This window comes from Eublepharis macularius, chromosome 1 (assembly GCF_028583425.1).
Source record: "Eublepharis macularius isolate TG4126 chromosome 1, MPM_Emac_v1.0, whole genome shotgun sequence".
In the NCBI taxonomy this organism is placed as follows: Eukaryota; Metazoa; Chordata; class Lepidosauria; order Squamata; family Eublepharidae; genus Eublepharis; species Eublepharis macularius.
This window is the reverse complement of record NC_072790.1, coordinates 163,976,112-163,989,014: the sequence shown is the minus strand read 5'-3', so window position 1 is coordinate 163,989,014 and position 12,903 is coordinate 163,976,112. Positions and strand designations below refer to the sequence as shown.

At 54.5% G+C, this 12,903-nt stretch overlaps 1 protein-coding gene across 3 annotated transcripts in view; it reads right to left on the bottom strand.

Annotated features, from left to right (window-relative positions):
- The window catches only part of CRIM1 (cysteine rich transmembrane BMP regulator 1), a 232,441-nt gene that overhangs the window by 89,848 nt on the left and 129,690 nt on the right, over window positions 1-12,903 (bottom strand). For all 3 annotated transcript variants that reach the window (XM_054976633.1, XM_054976641.1, XM_054976648.1), the window contains one exon: window positions 5,453-5,574. In XM_054976633.1, the coding sequence (XP_054832608.1) occupies window positions 5,453-5,574 (122 nt within the window). The remainder of the gene's footprint in view (window positions 1-5,452; window positions 5,575-12,903) is intronic.

Below are 12,903 nucleotides of genomic sequence, written 5' to 3'. Positions count from 1 at the left end.
AGTCTCAGCAATTCAACCCCAGCTTCTCCCAGCTGCCACCCCAGTGCACCGCTGGATCCCGGTGACAGACGTGATGGGCCGCACCCAGCCGTACCCTACGGCCCTAATCACAATAGAGTACCTAGGGGTCTGCCACCAAATGGAAGTTGCCCGGGTAGCCCACCTACCCGTGCCAGTGCTGCTGGGAAGAGACGCCCCAGGGTTCTTCAGGCTCCTCAAGCAGGCAACGGAGAAATTGGGAAGAGACGCCCCCGGGAATGCCGGGCTGCTGCTGGAGGCGGCAGGGGAATTGGCAGGCCCTCAAGTTGCCACTGCTCTGCAAGTGGAGGAGGCCAACGACCCGGGCGAGGGTCCCTCTGTCAGACCAGGGGCAGAACCACAGGTTGAAGACCCAGCGGGACCCCCGGCAGACCGCCCATTCCGTGATGCCCAAGGGGCAGATGAGTCCTTGCAGCGCTTGCGAGAGACAGCCGCTCGTGAGGAGGAGCAGGTGCGGGATGAACGGAGGTCCCAGCGGCTCCCTCGCATCGAGAAGCAAGGAGGGGTTTGGGTTCGCCTAGCTCGTGCCCCAAGTGGCCAGGGGGAGGTCCGCCAGCTATTGGTGCCGGCGGCCTACCGGGCCGAAGTCCTCCGCACGGCCCATGAGCATGCGTGGGCCGGGCATCTGGGGCACCACAAGACCCTGAAGAAGATCCTTGAACAGTTCTTCTGGCCCTCCGTGAATGCAGATGTGAAGGCCCACTGCCGCTCATGTCCCACCTGCCAGCGGGTGGCAGCCCGCCGCCCACCGAAGGCCCCCCTCTCCCCGCTACCCGTCATGGAGACACCCTTCCAACGGATCGCAATGGACTTCATTGGACCGCTGCCACGCACACCCCGGGGCCATCGCTTTGCCCTGGTGATTGTGGACTATGCCACGCGGTTCCCCGAGGTCATCCCGCTGAAAACCATGCAGACCCCAGGGGTGGTCCGGGCCCTGTCCAAGTTTTTTGCGATGGTGGGGCTGCCAGATGAAATCCTGACGGATCGAGGGGGCCCGTTCCGTGCCACAGCCATGCGCCAACTCTGCCGGAATTTGGGGATCCGGCAGGTGTTCACCTCGGCTTACCACCCTCAAACAGATGGTTTGGCAGAGCGGCTGAACCAGACTGTCAAGGAGGCCCTGAAGAAGATGACACGGGACAAGCCTCACCAGTGGGACCTGTACATCGACCCGCTCATGTTCGCCCTCAGGGAGACCCCGCAGGCCTCCACTGGCTTCAGCCCATTCGAGCTGCTATATGGGCGCAAGCCACGAGGGATGCTCTCCCGGCTGACAGAACGCTGGGGGCCCCAGGCCAGCAACCCTGCGCCCACCCCACAGGAGTACGTGAGCCAGCTCCGTGATCGGGTGCAACAGTCCCAAGCCGAGGCGAACCGCAGACTGGCTCGCACCCAGGCGAAGCAGAAAGCCGCCTACGACCGGGGTGCACGGATGAGGACTTTCCAGGCTGGAGAGAAGGTCCTGGTGCACCACTCGGTATTTCCCAGAGAGGGAGGGGACGCTTGGAGGGGCCCCTACCCGATTCGAAGGGTGCTGGGCCCCACTACCTATGAAGTCCAGTGCGGGGTCGGCCGACGTCGGCGGAAGACCCTGCATGTGAACCTCCTGAAGCAGTGGCACGAGCGCCCCGAAGAGGAGTGTGGCATGGCTGAGGACCCATTGGAGCTTCCTGACAGTGAGCTGCCGTGGACCTCTGAAGCCCCGGAGTTTGAGGCGCCCAAGGTGGACCCCCAGCTTGATCCAGCTCAACGGGCCCAGCTACGAGACCTCTGCGCACGGGTTCCCGGGGTCTTCTCCCGCAGGCCAGGCAGCACCAGCCTGATTCAACATGCCATCCCAACCAGCCCGGGGCAGACAGCTCGGGCTACCTGGCGCCCCATCCCCAGGAAGCGGTGGGAGGCAGTGGAGAAGGAGACAAATGAGATGCTCCGGCTGGGTGTAATCGAACCCTCACGGAGTGCCTGGAGGAGCCCGATAGTCCTGGTTCCCAAGCCAGACGGGACCACCCGGTTTTGCATTGACTATCGCGAACTGAATAAGGTGGCCCAGTTCGACGCCTACCCCATGCCCCGAGCAGACGTGCTGGTGGACCACCTGGGGTCCGCCCGCTACCTGTCGGCCCTGGACTTAACAAAGGGCTACTGGCAGGTGCCCGTACGGCTAGAGGACCGGGAGAAGACGGCCTTTGCCACCCCCCAAGGCCTCTTCCAATTCAAGAAGATGCCGTTTGGCCTGCATGGGGCGGCGGCCACCTTTCAGCGGCTGGTGGACCAGGTGCTGGGAGAGTGCCGGGCGTACGCCATGGCATACATTGATGATATTATTATCTTCAGCCCCGACTGGCCCACCCACCTCCAACACCTGGAAGCCGTCTTAAGGGCCCTCCAACGAGCTGGGCTAAGGGCGAACCCAAAAAAGAGCCACCTGGGGTTCCAGGAACTCCAATACCTGGGCTTCGTGGTCGGGGGAGGACAAGTCAGGCCACCACCGGACAAGGTGGCCTCAATAGCCGACGCCCCACAGCCCAAGACCAAGAAGCAGGTTCGGAGATTCCTAGGACTGCTGGGGTATTATGGGCGGTTCATCCCCCACTTTGCCTCCCGAGCGGCGCCCCTGACGGACAGCTTAAGGAAGGGGCTGCCCAACCAAGTCCGGTGGACCCCAGAACTAGAGGCAGCTTTCAAAGACCTGCGTTCCGCCCTCTCTAACGCCACTGCCCTGTGGAACCCGGACTTTGACCGGCCCTTCACACTGGCCACAGACGCTTCGGACACCGGCCTCGGGGCTGTGCTGACCCAGGAACGTGACGGAGCAGACGTCCCGATTCTCTTCCTGAGTCGGAAGCTACAGCCCGCCGAGAAGCGCTATGCCACGGTGGAGCGGGAGGCCCTAGCGGTCAAGTGGGCGGTGGGGGCCCTGCAGTACTACCTGGCCAACAACCCCTTTATACTGCTGACGGACCATGCACCCCTGCAGTGGCTCCATCGCATGAAGGCGCACAACCCCAGGGTGCTACGCTGGTACCTCTCCCTTCTACCCTTCCAATTTACCATCAAATACCGCCGGGGGGCACGGCATGTGGACGCGGACTATATGTCCCGCATGTTTGAGACTGAGCCAGACCCCCACAACTCAAAGCCAAGCGGGGGGGTGTGTCCGGGGTCTGAGCCCCAGCCCCCAGACTTGACAAGAGGGAACAGCAGGGGACAAAAGGGTGGCAGCAACTCCACCCCCCAAGCCGGCAACCAGGGCCAGAACCTACCTACTCCATGGGGAAGGGGCAAAAGGCCAGTACCTCAGAGGGGTGGAGGGGGCAAGGAGAAACCAGCCAGCCCCACCCTCCAGGGGGAAGAGAGGGGGCGAAGCAGGCTGGAGGGAAAGGGACACAGCAGGGAGAAGGTGGGTCCAGCAGCAGCAGCAGCAACCCAAGCAGAGCCCTTACCTGGCAGGGAGAGGACGCCGCCGCTGCAGCCCAGAGCCACACCATGGCTAGAAGACAGCAGCCTGGCTCAGGAGTTGCTAGAAGCCAAGCCTCTCCAGGGGGGGCTGCCACAGGCATTCTGGGGGAGGAGATGGGTAACCCCGCCCAGCATTGCTGAGCAGGCAGCGCAGAAGCTGGCTAAGGCAGCTCCTCGTGAGCAGGGCCAGGCAAGCCCAATAGCACAGAGGCTGGCTGGGGCAGCTCCTCGTGAGCAAGGCCAGGCAAGCCCAATAGCACAGAGGCTGGCCGGGGCAGCTCCTCGTGAGCAAGGCCAGGCAAGCTCAATAGCACAAGGGCTGGCTGGGGCAGCTCCTCGTGAGCAAGGCCAAGGAACCCTCAGCTGGGGATGGCTCGCACTCAACCCCACCCTGCCAGCATGGCAAAAGGGCCCAGGAGGGATTAGTGGTTGGAGGGAAACACCTGGAGGAATGCACAGCTGGGCCCAGTCAGGAGAGGGAACAAGCCTGGAAGGAGGGCGGGGTGGAGAAAGGAAACCCTATAAAGGGTGGCTGGGAAGAGCTCTGGGGTGGTGGGTGTGAGTGAGGAGTGATGATGTGGAGTGAGAGCAGTAGGATGCAAGGGTGGAGGCTTGGAGGAGAGTTCTGGAAGGAGGAGATGGAGGACACAGAGGGTAAGCAGGCCAGGTTGAGCAGGCCAGCGAGTGGACTGAGAGGGAGTCTGGGTGAGGTATACCGCCCCTCCTTCCACAGAGCAGGGTCCTGCAGAGTCCCTGGCCCCCCTGTGACGTCAGGAGCAGACCGCCCAGTGCCACGCCCAGCGGCAGCTGCGGCAAGCCCTGACAGCTTGTTCCACTCTCATTTTTTAAAAAAAGCCAAACCAGGAAAGGGTTAAAATGCTGATGCTCCATTCCCTCCTAGCAGCTTCCCTGCCACTTTTTTTTTGCAAAGGGCTGTACAAAATGCTTAGGGTTTTTTTTTCCCTCTTTGACATTAAGAGAAGATGCCAGGAGGGAGGGAAAAGCAGCCATTTAACCTTTTGCTGGCTTTAAAAAACAAGATTGTGCTCATACCCCTGAGAGGGGAAGGGAAAAAACCAGCCATTTAACCCTTTCCTGGCTTTTAAAGCCAGCAGGGAATAAGCAGCAATGTTAGGACTTGTTCCTTGCTTTGAAAAAAAATAAGAGCGTGCGTGTATACCTGGGAGGAAGGAAGCGAACAGCCTTATGACCCTTACCACACTTTACTGATAAAAATAGCAGAAAAGGAGTTCAGAGTGTTGAGGAGGGTGGGAGTAGTTAAAAGGAGACAGACCAATCAGCTCCCAGGGAAAAGGAGGAGGAGGAGGAGGAGGAGAGAAGCAGAAGGGGAGTACAGAGTTCACACTGACATTAATCATGCCAGCTACGACTTTGCAGCGGCTTCAAAATAAAATCGTGGTATGTCCGCAGGAGGGAAAATGGGGATACCGTGGACAAAAATCAGTTCAGCATCCCATGACTGCCTTGCACATGCGGAACTCCTGCAAACATGGGAAGCAGAACAGATATTGAAACACTTTAAATTGATAGTGTGGAAACCACCAGGGTTTGTGGTTAGGAAAATACGGAGGAGAGAATGATATAAGCCATTTTGGGTCCCTGTTAGAGACAACGGTGGGGTATAAATGAAATAAAATAAAAAAAATTGTTTCACTTGGCATATCTTCAATAACTGTTATTGCTGGTTTTGGTGTTGTATATTGATGTGTTATATGTTTTTATTGAATTATTTTATGTATTAACTGCTGTTTTAATGTTTTCATATTTGCCATCTTGGGAACCCTATTTGAGTGGGAAAAGGCAGCACATTTTAAATAAATGTGTTAAATAAAGGTTGTAAATAAATAAATAAATTGGTTTTAACAGTAGTATTATTCATTTACAAATAATTTGCATTTTTCAGCCCAAATACATTATGAAGTTCACATACCATGGACACATTCAAAAACATCACAGCACTTGCCAGGTGTTCCATCTCCACGTGACACTATTTGGGGGATGTAGCCTGCCTCACATTTTGGAATACCACATAAACCAGAGAGACACTCGCACCTGTAACCAAAAAAGTAAAGCATCATAAATAAACAAGACAACATGAAGTGTAAAACACAAAAAGGACAAAAGCAAGTAGCAAATTAATTTTCTGCAGTCACATTATATGAAGACAATAAAACTGCTTTAAATGCAACAAAGTGAACAAGAGTTAATATTTGTTCTGGAGTACAGTGCTTGAATTTGAACAGAAGACTGGTGTTTCAATCCTCATTCTACCTTGGGATGTATGAATATGTAGGAATATTGAAAGGTCTTAGTTTTTACTCTGTAAAAAAAATTTGAATGAATATCTGTCTCGCTGGACTACTGTGAAGTACTGTCCATAAAAAATACTGTAATAGTCCTACCCTGCTTGCTACCTTTTGGTAAATCATTTTCTCATCTCTGGCAATATGCATTTTAATTTGAAATAGCTTGTAGACATGAGATGTGGTGACTAGAATAATTTTGATTTCTATAACACCTACTACTTCCAATTATGTGTACAGCATCATAGTCTTACCTATGAACACTTAAAGCTGAAGATACTTTGAGTATTTTGCTTGCATAGTCACTTTGGCTCTATTTGATATCAAGATGAACAATGATAGATGTCTGTATACTCTCATCCCAGATACCTTCAAGCCAAAAGTTTTTCAAGCAATTTTCTGTTTTTCAAAAACACACCTGTATACATAACAAAGTGCAATTATCCCAGCCAATCCAGATATTTAATCTATCTGAAGTGTAGTGGTTCTCAAATGTTAGAAATCTCGAGAGCCCCCACTTTGATTAATCTCATCCTCTCATAGATCTCCAATACCTACTAGAAAGCCTCTTTTTAAAGTGCCTGTGGAATGCTGTGTGGGCCTGATTTTCCATCTTTTCACATTCTCAATGCAATACAATGAATAACTATACTTTAAAAGTAAGTTTAACAAAAATGTTTGTATTGTCTGTTCATGGTATACAATGTCAGATCTCAGGTAGTAATTGAGTCTATAGGGCCACAACTCAAAAAGCCAAGAACAAAGTTCTAATCAAAGTTAACCCTGGATTGGAAGGGACTTTGCACCAGACAACTCTTCATTGGTTAAGAACTTCTCAATAAAGGCCAACTGAATGGGGGGGGGGGAGAGAAAAACTTTCACAACTGCTCAAATAAATAGAAAAAAAACCCTAGCATCCTATAAAAAAACAGGGTTTCTCACTTGTAACTGTTGATCGTTGAGTCTCTTCTGTGCAGAAACACATTTGGACTGCGCAGGTGCAGGCCAGCCGCGGAAAAGATTTTTCTAGCTTTTAGAGATGTGAAGGGGACGTTCGGATCCACCGCGCATGCGCGCCGGTGTTCCTGCCAATTTTGAATCTATATATATCCGAACGTCCCCGGCATTCCCTCAGTTCACCTGAGCCGCCGGAGAAAATCTCAGTTAACCAAGCACTCACAGCGGAGTAGGTGGGAGGGAATGTGTGTCTGCACAGAAGAGACTCGACGATCAACAGTTACAAGTGAGAAACCCTGTTTATCGTCGTCGTCCTTCTGTGCAGCCCCACACTGGGAGAATAACTAGCATTTCAGCAATGGGGGCGGGTGCGAGTGTCTACTTGAACAAAGAATGCAGGACAGCCGTGCCAATAGCTGATTCACGCCGTGCATTCACGTCCACAGAATAATGTTTGATGAAAGTGTCTGCAGTGGACCACGTTGCAGCTTGGCAGACGTCCCGGAGCGGCACTCCTCGCAGGAAGGCAGCGGAAGCAGCTTGGACTCGAGTGGAATGAGCAGTAACCAACAAGGGGCACTGGACTCCAGCTTGCTGATAACAAAGTTTAATTGTAGACACAATCCAGCGAGAGATGGACTGGGCAGAAGCAGGCGAGCCCTTGCGAGGGCCAGAGTAACACAAAAACAGAGCAGGAGATTTCCTGAAACACTTGGTGCGATGCAAATAAAACAATAAAGCACGTTTTACATCCAATGTATGTAGTGCCCGTTCCCCTGGGGACGAGGGTGTCGGAAAAAAGGAAGGAACACCTTTTGCTGCAGGTGAAATTTGGAGACCACCTTGGGTAGAAACTCCATGCTAGTGTGGAGCATGACCGTACCAGGGAAAAACTGCAGGAAGGGAGGGTCACACCGCAGGGCAGACAGCTCCCCAGCACGTCTAGAGGACGTGATTGCCACCAGAAAGGCTACCTTTTGTGTGAGCACAGGCAAGGGACAGGTGGACAGGGGCTCAAAGGGCCGGAGCATCATCTGGGAGAGTACCAGGGACAGACTCCACTGAGGAATCGGCGGGGCCCTAGGAGGGAAGGTCTTGAAGAGGCCCTTTAGGAACCGCTTGGAAAGCCAGTGTGTAAAAACGGTCTTCCCATCAATCTGCTCATGGAAAGCAGAGATCGCAGCCATGTGGACCTTAATGCTCGAGAAGGCAAGACCCTGTGAGCACAAGTCCAGGAGGTAGTCCAGAATGATAGGTAAGGGGCAATCAAAGGGAGAAACCCCTTTCGGGGCCAACCACCGGGAAAAACGTGACCACTTCCTCTGGTAGGACCCTGGTTGACAGCTTCTGGGCATTCAGAATGACCTTAAGAACCTCTGAGGAGAGGCCTACTCCGGAGCGCACAGGAGCCAGGCAGCCAGACTCAGAACTGCCACATTGTGGTGCCTGACCCTGTCCCTGATTAATAGGTCCGGGGCCGGTGGCAGCGCTAGGCATCATCCCTGTGAAAGGGAGAGTAAGAGAGGGAACCAATCCTGGCGAGGCCACTGTGGGGCAATCAGGATACAGTGGGTGTTGAAGGACCTGACCCTGGAGAGCACCTTGTGCAGGAGTGGAAAGGGCGGGAAGGCATAGAAGAGCCCTGGGGACCAGGGTATCTTGAAGGCATCCCCTAGGGAGTGACAGCCGATTCCGGCCCGGGAGCAGAACAGCGGGGCCTGCTTGTTGTGGGCCGTGGCGAAGAGGTCGATGAGTGGTGTACCCCACGTGTGAAAAACTTGGTGGAGGTAAGCCCTGTTGAGGGACCACTCGTGTTGAGGCAGAAACACCCTGCTCAGCGTGTCCGCTGCGGTGTTGAGCTCCCCGGCAATGTGTACGGCCCTGGGAAGGACGTTGTTGACCATGGCCCATTTCCAGAGAGTTGATGCTTCCCTGCAGAGCTTGAGCGAGACCGTTCCTCCCTGCTTGTTGAGGTAATTGCAGGCTGTGGTATTGTCCGACAAGACCTGAACCCTCCTGTTCCGAATGACATCTGCAAAAGAAGCAAGGGAGTAACGGATCGTATTGTCGAAGGCTTTCACGGCCGGAGAACGATGGTTGTTGTGGGTTTTCCGGGCTGTATTGCCGTGGTCTTGGCATTGTAGTTCCTGACATTTCACCAGCAGCTGTGGCTGGCATCTTCAGAGGTGTAGCACCAAAAGACAGATCTCTCAGTGTCACTAAGGGCGACACTGAGAGATCTCTGTCTTTTGGTGCTACGCCTCTGAAGATGCCAGCCACAGCGAAACGTCAGGAACTACAATGCCAAGACCACGGCAATACAGCCCGGAAAACCAACAACAACCATCGAGTAACGGATCGCTCTATGCTCCAAGAGGTTAATGTGCATGGTTGCCTCAGTTGGGGACCAGATGCCTTGGGCAGAAAGCTGTTCACAGCGCCCTCCCCATCCCAAGTTGGAGGCGTCAGTAAAGACGGTGACCTCTGCCAGGAAAGGGCCAAAAGGACAACCTTCGGCCAAGTTCTCAGGGACAGTCCACCAGGCCAAGGAACGCTGTACCACCCTGGGGATGGAGAACTTCTGATGCTGGCCCATAGTGAGGGGGTTGTACCTCCGGACAAACCAGTTTTGCAGAGGCCTCATATGCAGGCGTGCGAAAAAAACTACCCCTGTGGAGGAGGCCATAAGGCCCAGCAGTGTTTGAATAAGGAGGGCAGTTTGAAAATGGTTGTGCAAGAAGTGACGGGCTAGGGAGGAAAGCCTGGTCAAGCGATCCGGGGGTAAGTAGGCTCTGCCCCGTGGCGAGTCGAAATAGACCCGTATAAACCTAATGGCTGTGCCTGGAGTTAAGATAGACTTATCCCCATTAACCGCCAAGCCCAACCTAGCTAGTACAGCCTATTGCTAGAGGGCAATATGGTCCTGGAGGGAGGCAGCCGAGGGTCCCACCAGGAACCAGTCATCCAGGTACGGGTAGATAAAGCATCCCCTGGACCGTAGATACGCCACCACGGTGGCCATGCATTTCATGAAAACCTGGGGCGCAGAGGCCAGCCCAAAAGGCAACACCGTATATTCATATACAGAATCCCCATAGACAAACCTCAGATATTTTCTGTGGCCCTCAAAGATGGAGATGTGGAAGTAGGCGTCTTTCAAGTCTAGAATAGCTAGCCAAACGCCTGCCTCCAAGAGCTCTATGACCCGTGCCAGGGTCAGCATCCGAAATTTCTCAACCTTCAAATAACTGTTGAGGCCCCTAAGGTCCAAAATGGGCTGGGACCCTCCATCTTTCTTATCCACGAGGAAGTATCTCGAGTAGAACCCCCAAGGGGAAGTAGCGACATTGACCACCCGGACAGCACCTTTGTTCACCAATTCCATAACATTATTGTGTAAAACAACATCACAATATGGAGAACAACGGGGAGGGAGAGAACGGGGAGGTACATCAGTAAATAATCATTTGTAACCATGGGACACAATAGACAGGACCCAAGTGTCAGAGGTAACAAGCTGCCAACAGGGCAAAAAAGGCCGAAGCCTGTCCAAGAACCGGGCAGTAGAGAGAGTGTCCTTGGAGGCCAACTGGGGAGCGTTCAGGCTTAGTCAGAAGACAGAGGGCTTCTGCACGGAGGTCGATGGTTTAGGCGAGGGGGGCTGCTGCCTGCCCTTGGACCGGCCGGAGCGCCTGGAAGAATGACGCTGCTGGGCCGAGTAGGACCGGTGGCCATAGGACTGGCCCGAGAAGAAACACCCTTGACGCTGCTGGTATGGCTGGTAAGGGGTCTGGTAGGATCGGAACCGACCGTAACGATACCTCGGACCCGACGGCTGTGCTGAAGGAGCAACTCCCAGGGACTTGGCCATTTGCTGGTTTTTCTTCATCAGCGAGAGGGACTCATCCATTTTTTTCAGAGAAGAGCTGGGCCCCCTCAAACGGGAAATCTTCCACCTTCGCCTTCTTCTCTGGCGGCGGGGCCGTGGAACGGAGCCAGGCGTGCCGACGCAAGACCACCGAAGTCGCCATTGCCCGCGCTGCAGAGTCGGCAGCGTCCTTGCCAGCTGTCATCTGCTGTTTCGACAGCTTCATGGCCTCGGCTTGAAATGCCTTAACCAGGTGGCGTCGATCCTCCGGGAGGTCGGAGAGGTAAGAGGACAGCTGCTTCCATAAAAAGTGATTGTAGGATCCCATTATAGCTTGGAAATTTGCTATACGGAATCCCAAGGACACGGACGAGTAGAGCTTCCTGCCCATGCCATCCAGCTTCCTGCCTTCCCGGTCTGCCGGAGCCGAAGAGGAACCATATCGGAACCGAGCCTGACCTTCCTCCGCCACGATGGAAGAGGGCTTAGGGTGAGAGAAAAGGTACGGGCAGTCATCCTGTTTCAGGCGATAGTACCTTTCGACCTTCTTTGCCGTTGGCGGCAGGGATGCCGGTGTCTGCCAGAGCGCAAGAGCATTATCGACAAAGTCCTCCACAGGAGGGAACGCCACCGAAGCGGGGGACCCTGAATACAACGCCTCCAGCAGCTTGCTCTTAGGCTTGGAGGTCGTGGAGGCAACATCTATCTCCAGCGCAGCGGCCATCCGGACCATCTGTTCAGCGAACATTCTGTAGTCGTCATTTGGGGACGACGAATGGAGCTCACCCACGGTGTCATCCGGAGAAGGGTCAGAAGCCACATCCGAGGAGTAATCAGACGGGAAAGCCAAGCCCTCTTCATCCTCGGAATCCGAAAACTCCGCCGGGGTCTACGTTGGAACCGAAGTCGGGCGTCCAACCGGAGCCGATGGACAAGGCCCAGGAACCGAGGGATGGAGGTGCACTCTAGCCGCAGGAGGAGCAGGTGCAGGTTGCAGGAGCGGTTGAGCCGGAATGGAAGACAGCAGAACCGAAGGGTGTTGCAGGAAGGGCACAGACTGCTGGAACCAGGCCACGAAATCCTGCCAGGAGGTCATGTTCCCTATCCCCAGGACAGGCTGCCAAGGAGGTAGAGGAGCGGACTCCGGAGCAGGCCAGTGATACGGCGCCGGAACCGATGAGGTAGACTGCATTGGAACGGAGGCTTCCGAAGGCGCCGGGGCAGACGGCAGGGAATGCTCAAACGACTGATACGGTTCCGAGAGAGGCGGGAATGGTACGTAATCCTCCGATGTTATTGGAGGAGGCGTACAAGGAGGTGACGGGGTATGAAGACTCACCACATCGCCGTCAATCAGCACCGGTCTGGGTGGCGTACCGGGCTGCACAGTCGGGTCGGGGATGGCACACGGCCCTTAGCTTTTGACTTGGCCTTGGCCTTTTTAGGCGGGGGCTCCAAAGAAGCCTCTGTGGCCGAAGCTTTGGACGAGGGCTTCGATGACGGCTTCAAAGAGGAACGCTTCTTAGCCTTCCGGCTAGAAGGGCGATCCACGGAACCGGAGTCAGATCGGCCCTCCGGAACGGGTTGTCCCGTCGGTTCCGAGGGAAGCGGCTCCGGCGATTTTCGAGATGGAGCTGGCGATGGAGCGGCGGAGCGGTGCCTATCTCCCGATGAACCCGATGGCTTGGGTGGGAGAAGGTTGGCATCCCACAAGAAGGCACGGAGTCTGGCCTTCCGATCGCTCCTCTCTTTCGGGGTGAAGGACATACACACCACACAACGCTCCACAACGTGCCCCTCGCCCAGGCAGATGAGACAGAGCTCATGGCCATCCGAGTGGGTCATCTTCGTGCCGCACTTCAGACATTTCTAAAATAAAGCTGTCTGAGACATCCCGGAATGATATTTCCCTCAAGATGGACGCAGGAAAATATCGTACAGCACAGTATTCGATGAACAAAACTCCGAAGAGACGCTGAGAAGACAAGTAACGCTAGAAGAAGAACCTTTTCGACGGCGGCGAAAAAGGAACTGAGGGAATGCCGGGGACGTTCGGATATATATAGATTCAAAATTGGCGGGAACACCGGCGCGCATGCGTGGTGGATCCGAACGTCCCCTTCACATCTCTAAAAGCTAGAAAAATCTTTTCCGCGGCTGGCCTGCGCCTGCGCAGTCCCAATGTGGGGCTGCACAGAAGGACGACGACGATTCTAAAGTTCTAGTATTAAATTTAGAACTGTGATTGGCTAT